Genomic DNA, 20685 nt, shown 5'->3' with positions numbered 1-20685 from the left:
TGGCAGCTCTAGATAGCGACACCCTGTGACACACAACTAGTTGCTCAGAAGCACTGCTGGAATTGTCGATTTATACATATACGCGGTGGTTCAAGGTGCCTACTGGACCAGACAGCATCCAGCTGGTGATGTTATCTTTATGTACCCGTAATCATTTCGGCGAGTAACCTGTGACTAACGCCAATACATCGTTTTAAACTGGCGACCGATGTAAAGGGTGAATGTAACGTAGCACTTAAGCCATCTGGCACAGTCACGCTCATTTGCTTGTCAAGTTGCTGGTTTGCGTTATCATAGGCATTGAGCGATCCTTTCATCTGCTTGTCTTATTGCTTTATTCGTTCAGAGATCGCTGTACCATCTGCGTGTGTCTGGCCTTTTTCTATGTGGTGTCTTTTTTGTTGTGTTTTAGGATAAACACTCTATTTTGTGAGCTACTCTTCGCAATTGAGTTACACTTTATTTTCAAGCACTTTTGTGGCTTCCATGAAAGTGCATTTGAAGTGAACCGCTTCCAGGTGGTGAGCCTTTGCTTTTTTGAGGAGCGCTTCTGAAAAACAGAGCGTCGAGCAGGGATTTTACATGTTGCAACCCAAAACAAAAATGGGCAAAGTAAATGAACACAGAAAGTCGATAACTAGTCCGTGTTGTTAGATAGTCGCCATTGTGACAGTTGTGATGTTCTTTACCAGTTGCTTGTGTTCAGTTGTGATGTTCTTTACCAGTTGCTTGTGCTCAGTTCGTGTTTCTGTATTCGTGATCACAACTAATGAACGGGGCTTTACGCACCAATCATTTGATGGCGAACTTACGGCAGAAACGGAGAGTACATTAATGTTTTCAGGCACGTTCTTTCCCGCTCTTCCCTCTATTTATTCTTCACTACCGGCTTAAGCGCAGAACTGTATGGTTTCGGTCACAGCCTGTTGCCGATTGACATTTGTGTCTTGTCTCACATTGGACGGTTTTCCTGTTGTTGCTTGAGTGTTTTGCCATGTCTGGTCACCGTATGAAGTACATTTGTTTATCAGGCCTGCCAACGCAATCGCCACTTCTAGTTTTCTTTTTGGCTGCTGTGTAAATGTGTCGGATGCTGAAAATAAATTTCTCTGTGCCGTTTTTCTACTGCTTCATCCCTTCAAAGGAGTTTTGACACACTAGTGCCAGCTTGAAAAAGAGAATCTTTTCGTCACAGTTTTATCAGCATCTTCTGGCACCCGTGAGGCTTCAGTGCGAATCCATTTTGTTTTAGATGTTTAACAGTAATGTTCTAAATTTCAAATCCGACACTTTGGGTGAATACTCTGTGTGAAGTTGCTTGTTCCGTACATCATGTGTTATCGCGAGGTCTGTCGTGTTTATGGGTGTAAACATAATATTGCTTAACCAATTTACGTCGAATCGTGAAAGCGAAAACTATTTTGATGCTCTAGAGATCAGAACTTGGTCGCGGGATGCGTCCCACGATTTCTTTCCACTTGGTGGTATAGTTAATTAGCATAGTGATTTTGCCTTGCGATACGAATCTAATAGGGGGCGCGTCCGCAAGGATTAGTTTCTCTTCAACAAGATGATGCAAAAATAATACATGGTTTTAGATTTTGTGCACTTGGGGCGCAATAATGAGAATGACCACTTCTGTAATGAACGACTGCATAACTTGAACCTATGTTCTCAACAATATGAGCTCAATCTTGCAGCACCGGTATTTTTCATGCGTATTGTTATTAGAGAAAGTTAACACAGTCAGGAATTGACTTTTCATTCATGATAGGTCTTGTTAGTCGCTCATGTACTGCTTTGTGAATGTTCACTAGCTTTCGGTGTCTAGCAAAAAACAGACATAGGTGTGTCCGCATTTTCCAAAAGACACTACTACCGTCCTCCTGAAGTGTCACCATGAGCGCAGACGTACTGATCGCTGGCATGGCCATCAGAGTGCACGTTTAGGTTGCTCTTTTCTGTCAGTGTAGCGGGTAGTTAGGTATATTGTATGAGCTAAAAACGTGGCACTCTGAGCACTGTTCATACTATATTCTTGTTGTCTCGGCATGTACTAATAAGGCGCCCTTCTCACGCATAAAATGATACTGAATATCGCATAACATTTGACGTTTCTCATTTTGTTGGGATGACGTTGCGACAGTTTCGTAGTAGGGGTTGAAGGACAGTTCAGGTGGTTCCCACACTTCGGACAGTACAATATGTAGATTCCCGTGCAGCCAGGACAAAAAGCAGTATTTTCAAATTATCATCAATATCTTGAACATAGCAGCATAGACGAAAGGGTACGCCCATGAAGACGGGACACGGCAGTGTGCGAATGCACCGCATCCTTTTGGAAAAAGAAAAGGAAATTCAACCAGGAGACATCTCCCACACATATTGAACTGAAATGGACTTACATTCATGGTCGTCGTCTCCCCGAAATGGTCACTGCATTCACTATCAGAAATAATTGCTCGCCATAAAAGCGTTAAGCAGCCATTTCACTTGTGAGAAGAAAAAAAAAACATGTACACGTTGTTGCATTTCCGCAACATAGCAACATTCCGTCGCCCGGAACAAATTATTCCGAGATAACAACGTGTTTTATCTAATCTACAGAGACAAGAGGATGTGTAGATTAGCGTAAGATTTTTTGCGGGCTTTGTCTTATGGCGAAATATATATACAATTGGCAAAAGTCACCTGTACCACTGACTGCTCGCGGGCGCGCGCAGCTTCCACCACGTCTGTTTTGGCAGAAGATGCAAAGGATGAGCACAGACAGCAGCACATGGCGGCGCGTTTTTCAGATGAATGTTGCAAAAATGTAACAACATGTACAGGCAGCTCCAAATCAACTTTGCTTCTGTTTTTAACTTTGTTCATCCGAATGTTGTGTAAATGCAAGAAGGTACAGTAATCGGCTGAAGTGCACCGCCACTCTTCGACTCCTCTTGGCACTTTTCCGCGCCGCCCCCGCGCTTCAGCCGTCTGCACGGCTATATTGTTGGCCGCCTCCCTCCCTGCGGGAACCATCGCTACCTACTAATCTTCATTAAAAGCTCCACCGGATGACCTGAAGCGATGACCCTCCAGGACATAATGGCGGAGTCAATAGCTCGAGCACTCATCACACTCAGGGTTAGCCGCTACGATTTTCCTTCCGTCATTACGACAGACTGTGGTCATTAATTTGACTCAACATTGTTCCCCAACTTATTTCGGCTACTCGGCGTCAATCACATGAAGACTACTTCTGGGTACCCGATATGCAATGGCATCATCGAACGATCTTACCACCAAGTGAAGGCTTCACACATCGCTTCAACTTTTCCTTCATCATGGATCGAGCACCTTCCTTTCAGTATGTTTAGCATCCGCACCGCTCTCTGACTGGTTGTCACCCCACTAGGAGTCCCTGGTGAATGTTTCGACGACTCGCCCACTGTACCAGCTGATGTTTCTGACTACGCCTACCGTCTACGCAGCGCTATGCGTGCTGATGTTGCTCGGCGACAATGACGGTCTTCCCAGCGTATATACATTAACTCTGGCATTAAGAACTGCAAGCACGTCTTTGCGCGCCACCACAATGTGCGTCCTTCCTCCCGGCCCCGTATAATGGTCCGTTCAATGTACTGAGGCGTGCACTTAAAATTTGCTACCTTAACAACTGCCGGGAAGATAAAGTCTCTGTCACCTCCTGAAGCCTGCCTACTTCTACTCTAACGCTTCAGCCACTTCTGCTTTCACATTCCCTCCCGGCCATGCCTGTCCTACTCGACGCGTGCGTTTCGCACCAGAGCAATCCGCGCTTCGCTATTCGTCCAGCTCACGGCTTCCTCCTTTGGTGGCGAAGCCCTGTAGCGCAATAATACGTGCCATAACGGTCCGGTGACAAAAGATGACGACTACATGCCCAGCAGGCTGATGGTGTGCAAAAAGCAGTGCAATCGGCCGAATCCAGCTTCCGCGTTTTTAAGCGGCTTCCGTTAAAATATTGTTACGATATTATCGGGACATAATCAAGATACGAGCCGCCGCGAGAACGACGACGAAGTTGGTCTGTGCCTTGGCATGGGCGAGTGTCGGCCTGGCTGTCTGCCTCCAGTGTAAATAGCCTGTATATAGCCTCTTTCATGTATGTCTTTCTACACGTAACGTTCTGGCGGAGGTTAGCGATCCTCGGCCTCACCACGGAACTCCGGAGTGGTCGGTACATCGAGCTTGTCACCATGCATCCCGGTGACGAGACCGCCTCTGCAACGGCTTCGGCTTGTCCAACTGCTCCAGTCGTCACGGTTGCCCAACATCGCGACCCTGGTGTGTTTTCCGGCCTGGAGGGACAGTTGTTGATGACTGGATTAAGCTCTATGAACACGCGGGTGGTAATAACACGTGGCACCCAACGATTATGCTCGCCAATGTCATCTTTTTTTCTCCGTGGCACCCCACGCGTGTGGCACCAAACGCATGACGACGAGATAACCAGTTGGACAGTTTCAAAGGAAAGCCACGGGAACTGTTCGGCGACCCTTTAGGCCGCAAGGTTGCCGTCATAAGCACTATTGCGTCTCGTGTTCAGACATCTACAGAGCTATACGTTTCATACATCTTCGACGTCTTGGCTCTATGCCGCGAAGCTGACGATGCTATGTCTGAAGCAGATAAAGTGGCACATGTTCTAAAAGGCATCGCCGACGACGCTTTTAATTTTTCGGCAGCGTCTCGACTATCGACGCCATCATAAAAGAATGCAGTTGCCTTGAACAAGCTAAAAACCGCCGTATCACACACCACATAACGCTTGTACCCAACAGTGCTGCTACGTCGACGTGTGAGGGTCGACCGTGTCAGGCCACCGCCTGTGACGACGTAACCCGTATTGTTCGTGGCGAGCTCGAGGCCGCCTGTTCGCGCGTTTTCTCCTCAACACCTCCCGATCCGCCAGCAACCACGATTGCGATGATTCAGGCCATAGTCAGACCGGAATTTGAGAACATGGATCTGAAGTCCGTGTGTTCCACGTCTCAACCCTGCGTTCCCCAGTTCTCTACCGAACCTCCTCGTCCCCGGCAGTCCTTTTCTGCCACATCTGGCCGCAACCCGTCCGAATGGCGCACCCCTTATGACAGTCCGATCTACTTCCACTGCTGTCGCATCGGCCACGTCACTCGTCACTGCCGCAACCGATGGCCACCACCTCCTCAGACATACGCCGCCACTTATACCTGCACCTTCGGACCTTCCGTTCCCTATGCCACCCGCCATGAACCCACTGCCGCTTATGCCCCTGCTCCGAACCTTCGCTACAGCCGCTCACCCTCACCTCGACGCCATCAGTCTCGTTTGCCCCAACCCTTCGCCGCCTATCGCCTCCCGGACCCAGCCGGAAAACTAGGCACTGCAGCTTCTGGAGGTGAAGCTGCATTGTCGACCCCGCCCTTGAATCTTCTGCTCACGTTACGTACGAGCCAAAACCTTATTGACGTTGACGGCTATCCTGGTGCACTCATCGATAAAGGCGTACATCTTTCTATCATGAGTGCTATCTTCCGTCGATGACTCAAAAAGCTCCTCGCCCTCGCGTCGGCACGTGTCGTGCGCGTTGCGAATGGCGGTACTGTGCCTATCAACGGCATGTGTACGGCACGTGTCAGCATCGCCGGCCGCCAAACTCCTGTCTTCTTCACCGTTATTACTCATTGCCCCCACGACCTAATTCTTGGCCTCGACTTTCTCTCCGCGCATTCTGCTCTTATTGACTGCTCTGCCTGTACCCTTCGCCTTGAGTTGCCGATTCTCGCAGAACCTTCTGACGCACCCCAGTGCCACTTACGCGCCACGAGCTTTATTCGCTAGCCGCCAAAGTCAATAGCCTTTATTGAACTGTTGTCTTCCCCGCCAGCTCCTGAAGGCGAGTACCTCGTCCCTCCTCTGCCCGACATTCCACTACAGTATGATGTTACCGTGGCTCACAGTTAACTTACGATTACTGCAAACCACACTCACATCCCTGTCTTTAACTTTGGATTGGCAAAGCAAATTCTACCGCAAGGTATTTGCCTTGCCAACGTTGCTTGTCTCGGGGACCCTCACGTGGCAGCTTTATCAACCGATGGTTCTTGCGAGCTTAGCAGGCCCCTCGAGCCAGCCCTGGCACCGATTTCAACATAAAGAAAACAGTTTCGACGGACCTGTCCTCTACGCAGGCTGAAGACCATTTCCAAGTGTTATCGTCCGACCGAGGTATTTTCGACTTCGACGACCGCCCTTTAGGCCGGACGCTCGCGGTCAAGCATCGGATTCTTACTGGCGATAGTACGCCTATTCACCGACGACCGTATCGCGTTTCAGCTTCGGAACGCCGAGTAATTCAAAGTGAAGTGAAGAAAATGCTAGCCTTCTTCGAGTCCCTGGGCGTCACCTGTGGTGTTAGTTCAGAAGACGGACGGCACAAGGCGCTTCTGTGTAGACTACCGTCATCTGAACATCACTAAGAAGGATGTCTACCCGCTCTCTCGCATAGACGACTGCCTTGACTGCCTCCACGGTTCCAGCTATTTCTCTTCTATTGATCTATGTTCTGGATACTGGCAGATTGCTGTTGACGATATGGACAGAGAAAATCCGCGTTCATCACAACTTATGGCCTACACTAAATTCAAGTAATTCAGTCTGGATTATGCAAGGCCCCTGCCAACTTTGAGCGTATGATGGACTCCTTGCTCCAAGGTTTTAAATGGTGCACGTGCCTCTGCTACCTCAACGACCTCAGCGTCTTCACGCCAAAGTTCTTCACTCACCTTGAGCGTCTATCAACTATAATTGATGTATATTGAAAGGCGAAGCCACAACTTAACTCGTTAAAATGTGGTTTTCGCCACCGTCAAATTACTGTTCTGGGCCATCTGGTTGAAGTTTCCGGAGTACAGCCTGACGCCGACAAAACTCGCCCTGTTCGAGACTTTCTTGTTCCGAAGACAGCAGCAGGCGTTCGAATTTTTCTAGGGCTATGCTCGTTCTTTTGACGTTTCGTTCCAGATTTTGCGACAATTGCTAGACCCCTCACTAATCTTTTAAAGAAAGACGTACAATTCTTGTGGGTTACTACAGAAGCCACCGCCTTCTCTCACCTCGTCACTATTGTAACCTCACCACTCATTCTCGCCCACTTCGACCCTAATTCCCTTACAGAATTGCGTACAGATGCCAGCGGTCATGGCGTAGGTGCCGTCTTAGCCCAGTGTCAGCGTCGACAGGAACGCGTTATTGCTTATGCGAGCCGCCTCCAAGCGCCATCAGAGCGCAACTATTCCATTACGGAACAAGAATGCTTTGCTGTTGTCTGCTCCGTGGCGAAGTTCTGTCATTACCTTTACGGTCGCCCTTTTTCCATAGCCACTGGCCATCATGCTCTCTGCTGGCTCTCATCGCTAAAGGATCCTACAGGCAGGCTTGGTGCATGGGCTTTGAGGCTACAAGAATTGTCATATTCCGTCGTGTACAAGCCGGGCTGCCTACACTGCCAAGCTTGTACAACGCCGTGACGCCTACATCAGAACACTCATCGACCATTTTGAACACTCTGCGGCCGATGCTGCTTTACGCCTCTTCATCCTCCGCGACGGTACTCTGTACCGTCCTAACCTTCATCCGGACGGATCTGAGTTCCTACTTGTACTACCTAAACACCTACGCTCCACCGTTCTAGAAGAGCTTCACGACGCAGCAACGGCAGGCCACCTCGGCATATCTCGAAGCTATGACCGTTTGCGTCGCCGTTTTTTCCGGCCGGGCCTTGCCCGTTCCGTCCGACGTTACGTTGCTGCTTGCGAACTTTGCCAACGACGCAAGAAGCCTTCCCAGCTCTCTGCTGGTTACCTGCAACCACTCGACATCCCTCCCGAGCCCTTCCAACGTGTTGGATTAGACCTTCTCGGCCCATTTCCGGAATCTACATCACGAAACAAGCGGGTTGCAGTCGCGCCGGACTACGCGAGCCACTACGCCGTAACCTGCGCTAATCCGACCACTTGCACAACTGATGTGGTGGACTTCTTTCTACATGATATCATTTTGATGCATGGTGTTCCGCCTCAATTGCTAACAGATCGTGGCCGTACATTTTTGGCCAAAGTCATTGACGACATCATGCGTGCCTGTTCAATACTGCATAAATTTACCACCGCCTACCACCCTCAAACGAACGACCTCACTGAACGTTTGAACCACACCGTTACAGACGTGCTATCGAAATATGTTTCAGACGATCACCATGACTGGGACCTGGCTCTATCTTACATTACCTTTGCGTACAACTCTTCCCGTCTCTAAAATGCTGGCTTTTCCCCGTTTTACCTCTTGTATGGCCGAGAACCGACGCTACAACTAGACACTTTGCTTCCGTCCTCCACAGCTTCAGCTAGCGCTTATGCCCGTGATGAAATCACCCGTGCTGACCATGCTCGCCAACTTGTGCGCGCTCGTCTACAAGGGCCTCAAGACAAACAGAAGCAACGCTACGACCTCTGTCACTCCATCACCGTGATGTGCATTTTCTGCCCGGCAACCGCGTGTTGCTTTGGCCACTATTGCGTAAAGTTGGCCTTTGAATGAAACTGCTTTCCTGTTCCACATGCCCGCATCGCGTGCTCCGCCAAGTGACCAATGGCACCTATGAAATCGTTCTAGCCACGTTCACTACGTCCTCTGCTGTCACAACCAGTCCACGTCACCCTTCTCAAGCCCTACAACTCTCCACGCCCCTTGGATATTCAACAGTACCGTGAGGGCGCTTTTGCCGCCGGAGGGAGGGGTGTGTTAATATTACAATATTATCGGGAGATACTCAAGAGACGAGCCGCAGTGAGAATGATGATGAAGTTGGTCTACGCCTTGGCGCGGGCGAGTGTCGGCCTGGTGGTCTGCCTCCAGTGTAAATCGCTTGTAAATAGCCTCCATCCTCTGTGTCTTTCTGCATGTAACAATATAATTTGCGCACTTCACGTACTTGCGTCTGTCTGGTTTTACTTCACCCACATATGTCTGATCAGTCAGCTAACAGTAATGAAACTGGGTAATCAGGACATCTTCACAGGGTCCGCAGTCAAGAATGCTCCCCTGCATGATTATAGCACACGGAGAATGTCGGATTCCAAAACTGAGGCGTACAGCACTTGTATCTGGATACGTCTCTCATGCTGCTGAAAGACGTGTCCACTGTTCAAAAGTGATCACGTGCCTGCGGTGGTTTTGTTGCAGCGGTACGTGTATTTGGAGCACTCCCAAAGCAAATGCTTGGTTTTATGAGGAATAATGAGGGAGTTACACGGTATGATCGCAGTCAGGGGACCTGCACTGATTTTATTCTCAACAGCTTAGACAACGTAAAACTAGGCTCGTGCAAAGACAGAACTGGGTACAAGGATATAAAGCGGTTCTAGAAAGCTACGCATTGCATAAAAGACCCATTACCATCGCTTGTATGAACAAGGATTGCCCGCCGAATAATCAGCCAAGTCTCCTCCTTCGGTTTGAACGACTTGAATCTATTATGAGCATGATATATTATATTACTCCTTCATCATCTTCGACTGTATATATTCATCATGGCCAGCGTCATCGTCTTCAGCGTGCGGCCAGCTAAATAAACCGACGAGGTTTAACAGCTATCTCGCATATACTCGTATCCCTTTGTCCTCTACGCCATCGAGTTTCCCTGGAGCTTCGCTCAGGTCGCCGCTTGCTCCGCATTTCCGCCACCATGCTCAAGAAGAGCCATCAGAAGCCTCCGACGTCACCGTCTCTACCCCACCAGCCGTTTCTTAATGGACCGTCAGCACGCAGCTTCGCGATCCCACCATGTTTGCAGGCCTTCGTAGTGACGACGTTGACAACTGGCTGGACAATTATGACCGCGTGAGTGAGTCTAACTGGTGAGATGATCTTCACAAGCTTCGCGACGTCACATTCTACCTCACTGACGTTGCCAGGACTTGGTTTCTTAAACACGAGGGCACCTTGCCTGGCTTGGAGGAATTCAAACACCAGCTTCAGAAGATTTTCAGCGCCACCAACGTACGCTCTCAGGCCGACAAGTAAAAGCTTGATGCACGCATGCAACTTGACGGGGAAACACGCACACCTTATATCGAGGAGGTCCTCGCCCATTGTCGCCGTGTTGACACCACCATGATGGAATTTGATCGTGTTCGTCATATCCTAAAGGCAGTGTCCACATCGCGTTCAACGCACTGCTGGTCGAGAATCCGAATACCGTTAACGATGTGATCGCAACTTATCAGCACCTGGACGCACTGCAGGCCTTCCGTTTACAACCTGTCGCCTGTGAGACGCCTCTTTCCTCGGATACGGACCTGCGTATGCTGATTCGCACTCTCATACACGAAGAGCTCCGAGGTTTGTGGCCTGCTCACGCCTGCCATTCTACAGCCTCAACCTTCGTTTCCTGGCCTGCGCGACATCAATAAAGAGCAGCTGTCGTCTATGACGTGCCCTGCAATATGTGCCCACCCTTTGCCGTCAACCTCGTATGCTCAGGTTGCGGCTATGCAACCAGCGTTTGATCAGACTGCGCCTCCTGCTACCGCTACTCCTCCCAACCATCTGGTGACTCTAGCACCCCGTCCACCTGCCACAGCAATTTAAACTACCCAGCTTGCGCCCCGTCCCATTTGTTATTATTGCGGTATTCGCGGGCACGTATCGCGTTTTTGCCGAAGGCGACAACGTACGAACGCTGTGGCTACCATATTTATGAGAGAGACCCGTTGCTTCCTGCGAGTCCTTACCAGCGCCGGCTTTCCCCACGCTCACGTTCGCCCCCTCTCGAAGCACCTCGCAACTACCGTTCAGGGCGCCGCCTCTCGCCCTCCCCTTTTTAACGCCCGACATCACTCCTGCAACCGGCCACGGGCAGTCCTGATTACCGATCGGAAAACTAGATGGTGCAGTTTTTGAAGGGAAATGGGCATGGCTCGCACGGACTACAATTCATCCAGCGTGCCCGGCCAATATTTTTTTCGTATGTGTAGAAGGTGTACCAGTTCAGGCATTGATTGATACGCGAGCAGCTATTTCCATTATTTATCCTGACTTGAGCTCTCGTCTACGCAAAATTACTACAACTTACGATGTAGCTCTTCTACGTGGTGCAAATAATGTTGTGAGCCGGCCACCAGCGCAATGCAACGTTCCAGTTTCGATTAACGAGATACACCACCACATCCAGTTCGCAATATTGACTTCCTGTGCTCACATGCTTATATTTGGGTGGTACGTTCTCTCTTCGGTGTCTGCTTTCATATTGTGCCATGAACGCCTCGTTAACTTGAGAGAGATCGGCAATTTCGATGATTTGTACGAACCGCGCCTTCACTTACAAACTGCTGATGATTGTACGGTACCCCTGGCCGCGAACAACTTCCTGTAGTCAACTCACATCACCAATGGTGAGGTTTTAGCGACACCCTGGGCCTGTCTCCTATTCATTTTGGCTGTACGCAACACTATCATGGAGCCAGTACTGCTTCCTAAAGGCGCTGTTAAGTATGAGAAGAAATGGGGTTGAACGAGGGGCCTATTTTTATTAGTCATATCATGAGAAGCCAACAAAAACTGACACCAAGGCCAACATAGGACAAAGAACTTGTGCTTAATAAATGGAATAAACGAAAAATAATGCAAATGGAAGTAGATGAAAGAAGAACTTGCTATTGTTTTTCATCCACTCTCACTTGCAAATGAAAGTGAATGAAATGAAATGGATTTCAAAGCGAAAGTTAAGTAAATGTGGATGAAAAATCTGTTTCATCCACTTTCATTTTCATTTATTTATTGTTTCTTTATTTCATTTATTACATTTACAAGTAATTTCTCCTATGTTTTCATTGGTGTCAGCCTTTGTTGACTTCTTACGATATGATTGTTGTCATGTGCGTTTTGGACTCTCAGCATGCCTCTGTGCTTGCCTCGACTACTGTTATTTAACAACCACCCACAGCTATAGGTGTGGTTTCTGCTTCTGTTCTCGCTCGCGCCTTCAGCACCAATCTAACGCCACAGCAGAAGGAGGAGTTATGGCATTGTTATCCATGCATAAATACTCCTTCGGCATACATTCGCCTCTTTGGGACAGGCTTCTGCGACGGCTCATCGCATACACATAGATTGTACTTCCGTCGTGCGCTGGCGACCATATCGTGTTTCTTTACTGAACGCCAGACCATCGATACCCTCGGTGCCGACATTTTATTTATTTATTTCAGAATACTGAAGGCCACTCCTTGGCCCAAGCAGGAGTGAATATACATTGTTACATAAACAAGAGAATAATATATATACAATATTACCAGCACACGGATACCAGCACACAGATACATGATGAAACAAAGCATAATCCACCCTTCCTCAAGCCCTTGGCGGTCACCTATCGTTGTGGTGCGTAATAAAGACGGCTCAGTACTATTTTGCGAAGACTACCGTGCCTTGAAGAAAATAACCCGCAAAGATGTATATCCACTGCCCCGCATCGATGATGCGTTAGATTCAGTACAAAGCACGGAGTATTTCTCCAGCATTGATCTATGCTTCGGGTAGTGGGAGATCCCCATGCACGAAGCACACAACGAAAAAACTGCATTTGACACAACGGACGGACTTTAGGAATTTAACGTAACGCCTTTCGGCCTTTGTAATGCTCCCGCCGCATTTGAGCAGATGATTGACACCGTACTATATACGGAGCCTAAAATGGAAGACTTGCTTATGCTATCGCGATGACATCGTCTTATTTTTGTCGCCCTTCCATCAGCACTTGCAGCGCCTCGACCAAGTCCTGACATGCCTCTCAGCTGCTGGCTTCAGCTCAATAACAAAAACTGCCACTTTGCAGCGAAATCATTAGAGTACTCGTACACCTTGTCAGCAAGGAGGGCATTCAACCAAACCTCGATTAGATTACCGCTGGCCTCCGCTTGCCCTGGCCTCAACGCGCTACATTTTTTCGTAGCTTCCTTGGCCTAGTATCGTATTTCCGGCGCTCCATACGTAACTTTGGCACCATTGCGGCGCCGCTCCAGCAACTCCTTTCTTCTTGAGCTCCCTACGTATGGTCGGGCGAATGCCAAACTCCTTTTGACGCCCTCAAGCGTGCCCTGACGTCCTAACCTGTGCTGTGTCATTTCGAAAACTCCACACTAATTCTTCTACGTACTGACGCAAGTGGCCACGGTATCAGCGCTGTTCATCTCCATCGTCAGCAAAATTCCGAAAAACGTGTGGCTGCATACGCAAGCCGCCCGCTAACAGCTGCAGAGAAAAATTATACGATAACCGAGCAAGGGTGTCTTGCGTTGTTTGGTCCGTTCAAAAATTTCTGCCTTATCTGCACGACTGAGGCTTTACGGTCGTTACTGATCACCACGCTTTGCACTGGTTGGTTACACTAAAGAATTGAACAGGACGTCTCAGCCGTTGGATGCTTCGTTTAAAAGAATACGACTTCGACGTCACCTACAAGTCTGGAAAGAGACAGCAGGATGCCGATGCTCTCTCTCGTTGCCACCTACCACCATCTTCAAACGCTGCTTGCTTACCACCTTCCATGAGCGAACTGCAAGACGCGCCTTCTGTATTTCCTTCGCTCGCACCTCTCGACCGGCTCCCATCCAGCCATTCTCACACGTTTGCATCTTCCCAGTGTAGTGACTCCTACTCCCACTCCGTTCTGGAACGTATTCGCGGATCATCTGGCACACCTTAACTCGGCTCCGTCGGCAGTTGAAGAACTTCAAGATTGAAAATTTGATGTTATACCGGTATGTGTTTCATCCCGAAGGATACCGTTGGGTTCCTATTGTTCCCCGTTAACTTCGGACCCAGATAGTAGAGACCTTTCACGACGACCCCACTGCCGGTCACTTTGCTTTCCATAAAACCTATGAGCGAATTCGCAGCCGCTTCTCTTCGCCTGGACTTGCAACCAGCGTAGCAAAATTTCCTGTTTCCTCTGCCAACACCGCAAACGACTGACCTCACCTCCGGCTGGACTGCTCCTACCTGTCCTGTGTCCGGAAGGTCCTTTCGCAGTCATTGGTATCGACCTCTATGGACCGCTACCCTTATCTGCTGGCGGTAAACGAGGAATTATCACAGCTGTAGACCACATGACACGGCACGCTGAAATAGCTGCACGATCTTCGGGAAGCGCAGCAGAGGTTGCAGCCTTTTTCTTGGAAGCCATCTTTTTACGGCACGAAACCCCACGTGTCCTTTTGAGTGACCGTGGAATGACCTTTCTGTCTAAACTTCTCCATGATGTTCTCCGTGCGTCCAATACCATCCATAAATTCACTTCCAGCTACCGTCCTCAAACTAATGGCCTCGCAGAGCGCTTTCATCGCACGCTGTCCGACAGGATATCAATGTAGATCAACCTTGACCACACCAACAGCCTTTTTCTTGGAAGCCATCTTTTTACGGCACGAAACCCCACGTGTCCTTTTGAGTGACCGTGGAATGACCTTTCTGTCTAAACTTCTCCATTATGTTCTCCGTGCGTCCAATACCATCCATAAATTCACTTCCAGCTACCGTCCTCAAACTAATGGCCTCGCAGAGCGCTTTCATCGCACGCTGTCCGACAGGATATCAATGTAGATCAACCTTGACCACACCAATTGGGATGTCATTCTACCTTTCGTCACTTTCACATACAACACGGCTGTCCGACCTACAACGGGGTACTCGCCCTTTTTCTTTGTGTATGGTCGTCAACCTATCACTATCCTCGACGTTTCTTTAGTTGATGTTCCCGTGCCCTCGTCCACATCAATGTGCGAGCAGCTCGTTTCGTGTATTGCCCAGTGTCACCAACGTGCACGCCTCAACACCGACGCCAGTCAACAAAACCGCAAAATCGCTATGATGCATCCCATCGTGTGGTTTCCTTCCACCCTGAAGACGAAGTGTTGCTGTGGTCCTCGGTTTGCGCTCCTGGCTTAGGCGAGAAATTCAGTTACGTTTTATCGGACCCTACAATGTTCGGAAACAGAGGCTTCGCCAGTCAACAATCATGTCACTCCCGTTGTTCTGCCTTTAGACGGCCGCTACCGTGCCACAGAGATTGTGCATGTTTCACGTTTAAAGCCTTTCATATAGCGCTCGCTGCCATAACCAGCGGCCAGGTTGGCCGCTTCCACGCGCGAGGGCTAATGTGTGAGCATAATATTACTCCTTCATTTTCTTCACCTGTATATATTCATCATCATGGCCAGCGTCATGGCCTTCAGCGCGCGGCCTGCTAAATAAACCGTGGAGATTTACAAGCTGTCTCTCACTGTTTTTTTAACCATGCACATCAAAATTTACAGCTTATGAAGAAGCCCGGTCATATGTTTTATAGCAAATTGATGTCACGATACATATCGTGACATGCTTTACTAAATAGACGTTCTAGTGCTTTTTGTATTTTATATAGTGTGAAAGGGCGAATTTTCGAAGGATGGGAATTTTGGCACTTTGTCAACAATAAAAGGTACGGAAGTTTCTTCCTCTCGCGCCGGATTGGACCACCATTACTTCGTCATTTTATGAAAGCGACAAGTTTTTTAATCAGCCGCTTCGATGGCCTGATTATGTTGTAATTCTTTAAGAGCGCTGTGCATTAGATATGGAAGTTCCTATACGAAACTGTTCCCAAAGTGGAGGGCACACGCAATGTTATGGGTCGCGGAAAGTCAAGAACAATTTCACCAGTAAGCAACGGAGTTGTCTAATTTTACCCTGATGCAGCCTATGGTATGGCCTGTTGCAGTGCAAAAGAACGGATTTCTTAGAGAGAGAAAGATAGGCAGACAAGGAAGAAAAGGCAACCAAGGTCTGCTTAGTAAATGACGTATGTAATCAGTAGCGCTCGTCTATTTTCGTTGTCTTCATGAAGTGAATCAGCACATCGGTGGCTTTTGACATACTAGAGTTCTGCAGCCAAGAAATAGCGCTGTTTCCAGTGTGATCAGTCGCCTGAAGAGCTAAGACATACACGCATAGCAAGTCGATTTGGAGTCGAATATTGCACAGTGGCACAGAATGTGCTCCATGGTTTCATCACATGCGCAAGAAAAACAACATAAGGGAGGTAGGCGAGATAAGAGCGACGAACAGCCATGCATCGTAGGGAGGGCTTTCTTTGTTGTGACGTTGTGAGACAACGGCGACGAAGCTGGAAACATAGTCAGCCCAGATGTAGAAATGGTCAGCCTTTTTCCTTCGAAAATGTCAGACTCGGCACGCTGTGTCGGCGTGTATGTGTTTGAGTCCCAGCTATGAAGCTAATAGCTGTTAAGTTGAAAGCCTCACGAATGCAACGATTATTGATGAATTTACTGTGTTCTTTCCCATTTTCTTTTTTTCCTGGCAGGTTCCGGGTAACGTATTTCCTGTCGGATGTGCTTTCACTTGCAACAAATCAAGAGAGTATGGATTCTACCCGAATGGTACTAAATGTCAGGTTAGTGAGATCAAATTTCGTGGATATTTCACTTTCAATGTGGCGCAGTAAACTCTAGGATACCAAGCACTAATGGACGTACAATGTAAGGACATCTGAAGAAAAAGTGGCCAGAGCTATATAAAGTCAGAACCCAAATACATTATGGATGTTGTGGACTACAAGAAATTGATCTAGCGACTGTCTTCTCTCCCCGTTTGGCACACATTCAACCTACAAATGTTAATCGTGATGTAACATTTGAAGGACAGCATGTACAAGCTAACCTATGGGAAACCTATGTTAGAATTGCATCATTCAATAAAACTTCGTTCATAATTGAGAGCCTCTCTAAAACAAGCAATAAATATTTGGAGGAAAATGCACTGCCTGCAAAAACTCAACGCAAATAGCGCGCTCAGAGTCATGATCTGTTGGCCACTCATTGTTATGCAGTCAGAACACATCGGCAGATATTCATGGTCATAACTTGCACTAATTAAGTCTACGTTTGTTGTTCACTGAAGAAATGGTAATGTTATTTAAGAGCTGCCACGATGGCATAAACACATTATTTGTGCAATATAAGCATTTTTTTGTAAATTTTAGGCTAAATTGCGAGAAGCTGTTCAGTGCTCACTTCATATTTCATTTATTCGGAAGTCTTACAGCGTAGAAATAAATTGCAATAACATAAGCTGAGTGGATGCATCACTTAATTTAGGTGTGTGCTAAGGAAACAGATTATGCGAAAACATGGCTAATATTACAGATGAGTAATTCCTTGTTATGTAATGGAATCTATCAACGTTCAGGAATCACAATGAGGTTAACTCTTGTACAACACAAAAACAAAACGTACCTTCAAAAGAATAATATAAAATGATTCAGTTAACTTGAAAATAAAGACAAGAGAATATATGCAGTGGCCATTATTTGCTTGCAAGACGAGCAGCCGTACTACCGACGTATGTGCTAAGTAAGGAAGTTCGGCCACTAATTTTACTAAGAAAATTGGAGGGTGGGTGAGTTGCCCAAGCTACTCTAATTAGCGGCTAGGGCTGACTGCGCTACACGATACGAAACGTACAGTGGTCTTTCTCCATGCACATATGTCCTCTAAGGGCGCATTCAACGGCCGTGCTCACGTCAGTGTGTCTGCCTCGGCCGCAGAAAGATGTGGATTCAAAACGAGCCTCCACTTGTTACCAACCCGTTATCCAAATGCGCTCAGGCGCCCTTCTGCCCGGGGCTCTAATTCCTGTTGGGGTTAACTGTATTGAGGAATGAGCCAGCTCTGTGAATATCCCGTCGAAGCCTCTAAGCCCAACAAATCCCTTTACGAGCATTACAAGTGGGTCTGCGCTGCGCCCATGGCGGCAGTTTTCTATGTGGCATCCCAAAGTGCCTGTTAGGTTGAGACCCTCTCGAATAAGGGAGAAACGCCCCTTTCGAAGCTTTGATGTTCTATAACGGCAGAATACCAAGCCGGAGGCTTTCCTACCCAAATAAATAATCGGTAAGTTTTACGTGTTTGCACGGTTCGAAAGAAGTTTCTGCATACGAGGCTAATGCTCTACCACTAAACCATCGATTCGGTAAAAGCCATAGTGCAAGCTTACTGAGGCTCTTCCGGAACCTTCCTCGAGAGCATCGACCACGTCCAGTGATCAAACAGTTTTGTTAACCCTATAAGCTTTTTAATAATTCTTTATACAAGTATAAAGAAGAAATGCATATATAAAAATAAATTAAGCATGCATAAAGAAGAAATAGATTGCCTAAACGGTTATCTCGTGCGTAGGCGTGCCCCTGGGCCTGATTGACAGGTGGCGCTACCATACCTGAGCATGCGCAGATACGTTTTGCGTCTACTTTCTTTTCCGTAACGTTAAGCTCTTCAGTTGATAGTCGGCGTTTGCATGGTCTGGTAATCTTGTGTGCCTGTATGCACGTTTTACGTTCCTTCACGATACACCACAATTTTAGGTAGCAAGGGAAGAGATTGCACATCGTTAAAATATTAAATAACGCAAATGAAATACTTAAGAAACATAAGGCTATTCACAGATATTTCCACAACAAACACACATGCAGAAATATATAACTTTACACAGAACTAAATATTGGCATTATAATAAAGATTTCAAAGCAAAACAATTTGTGCCAAGAAGGAAGCTAATTTGCGTACATTATTCGAGGCTTACACAAAGGAATTATATTCGGTAAGGAAAATCAAGTTACCTTTTGCATAGTAAGTAGTTACCCGTTAAAATCAGTAATGAAATGTATCAGCAAAATAATTACTAAACCGGCATTGTTATACTTCATTTAATTATTATGAACTGCAGGAATGTGAGGCTTTTGTGGTGGGGATAATATGCTATATTTGTGTGAACTGAAAGAATGGAATTAGCCTGCTGCTTGGCATATTGTGTTTTACGCTTTGGCACAACGCAGTATGTGAAATAATTTTAATGAATGCACAGTAAATATATTTATAGCGGAAATACGGACAATAATTTCTGAGTATGCGTATCATAGGCTGTTTTCACATTAGCGTGAGATAATGAGAATGCACCTCCCTTGAGAATCCAGCAAAACGCCAAAGATTGCTCAGTTTGAAAACGTGCTAATCAAACAAACAAAATAATAAGAAAGTCTTGACCTTCATTTGACTAGAGCGATATACCATCAATCCAGCTTTACTGGGGATAACTTCCAAACGCTTGCGACGCCACTAGAGAAAATTTTAAAACTGTGAAAGAAGTCTAGGAGCTGGGTTGTAATTTAAGATGTCAGCAGTGAGAGGCGTAGCAACATTCGCGTAAAATAAAAGATCCCACTACGAAATATCTCAGCTCATGTGTAGTTGTGAGACATAACATATGATGTACAGACCCTGTAGAGCGCTGTATTAATCCACTTGATATTTTAGAAGTGGCTAGATACCATGTATTTGCAGCCTCTATTCTTTAGTATGGCTAGTGGAAGTACTACCACGCCGGTAGCAGTTCATTAGGTAAGTAAAATAACCTGGAAAGGGAAATCGAAGGTTGAATACCTTGCACATAATTCAGACAATTTGTATATGTCTAGAGCGCTAATGACCGTGCCCATTAATGAATATAACGCTATATACACGAGAAAGGGGATCAACGATAATGTTGGCTGCATATTTTAGCTGAGCGGGCTGTATTTCTCAACTATTCTGAAGAAATTACATAAACAAAATGCATACCAACCGAGTTCTACTTAATTATGAAATCCGTAAAAGCAATAAGCATTCGGTTTAAAAACGTTCAAAGCACATTGCCTAAATTATCGCCGTGACGTGCCATGTTACTATTACCGAAGCACAGTATTTGGGGACTACAGCCATTGCCACATTGCCACATCAGGCACTGCAACTCCTTCGCAATTACTTCGTCACCGTACTGGCCGATCAGCTGGCTCAATGAACAGTGTTCAGTAGTTCTGGTCAAAATTATCCCACTGCATGTGGTAGTCTGTTGTCTTCTAATGTTATTAAGCAGTTTAGTTTGTATCCTTACAATGGGAGCGGGGCAATTGTGATGAAAAAGTTAATACAACAAAAAGCTTACGAGTTACCCCAATGCATATATATTATACATGGCGTCTTTAATAAATGTTTCCTCATTTTGGAAAAAAATGTATTTAGAACCGCAAATTTCGTGTTCTAACATTGGAGTTCATATATTGTGCTATTTTTGGTAAAACGTTTCTTTTTTTATTTTACAGCACGTCCTCCCTAATGGAAGTCGCGTTGCATTAACATGCCGTGTATGGCAAAATGGCACAATTTGCCGAACTAAAGATGAAATGGCTGATTGGTAACAAAAACTTTGTACTCTCAGGAAGAACATGTTCAGAAAACCCTAACCAAGTATTTAGAAAGTTAGACAAATAAACTATCGATTTAGAGAATGATTGGGTGCCTGGGCTGTCGTGTAGTTCTTTAAATGAAGTTTGCCCTTCTGCCCCCCACGAGACGCTTTAAGACTTCATCCTCGAATATCCATCTCACGATTGAAGGGTACCCTATACCTCACGTGAACTGAATAAGAGTCCTAGGATTAAACCTCCAACCTAAGCGAGCAAATCCGCATACCTTGCAAGCACTACAAACAACGGCAGATAATACGCTCCGCCGGATAGGAAGGATC

The 20685-nt window shown here is 46.9% G+C and overlaps 1 protein-coding gene across 5 annotated transcripts in view; it reads left to right on the top strand.

Moving 5' to 3' along the window:
* The window catches only part of LOC142578017 (uncharacterized), a 67593-nt gene extending 47150 nt beyond the window's left edge, over positions 1-20443 (top strand). For all 5 annotated transcript variants that reach the window (XR_012827130.1, XM_075687446.1, XM_075687445.1 and 2 more), the window contains 2 exons: positions 16430-16519; positions 20261-20443. Coding sequence is in view for 4 of the 5 variants with exons in the window: in XM_075687445.1 (XP_075543560.1) it covers positions 16430-16519; positions 20261-20356 (186 nt within the window). In the remaining variant the exon portion in view is untranslated. The remainder of the gene's footprint in view (positions 1-16429; positions 16520-20260) is intronic.
* Positions 20444-20685: the final 242 nt, after the last annotated feature.

This window comes from Dermacentor variabilis, chromosome 4 (assembly GCF_050947875.1).
Source record: "Dermacentor variabilis isolate Ectoservices chromosome 4, ASM5094787v1, whole genome shotgun sequence".
Classification (NCBI taxonomy): Eukaryota; Metazoa; Arthropoda; class Arachnida; order Ixodida; family Ixodidae; genus Dermacentor; species Dermacentor variabilis.
This window is presented reverse-complemented; position numbering and strand designations above follow the sequence as displayed.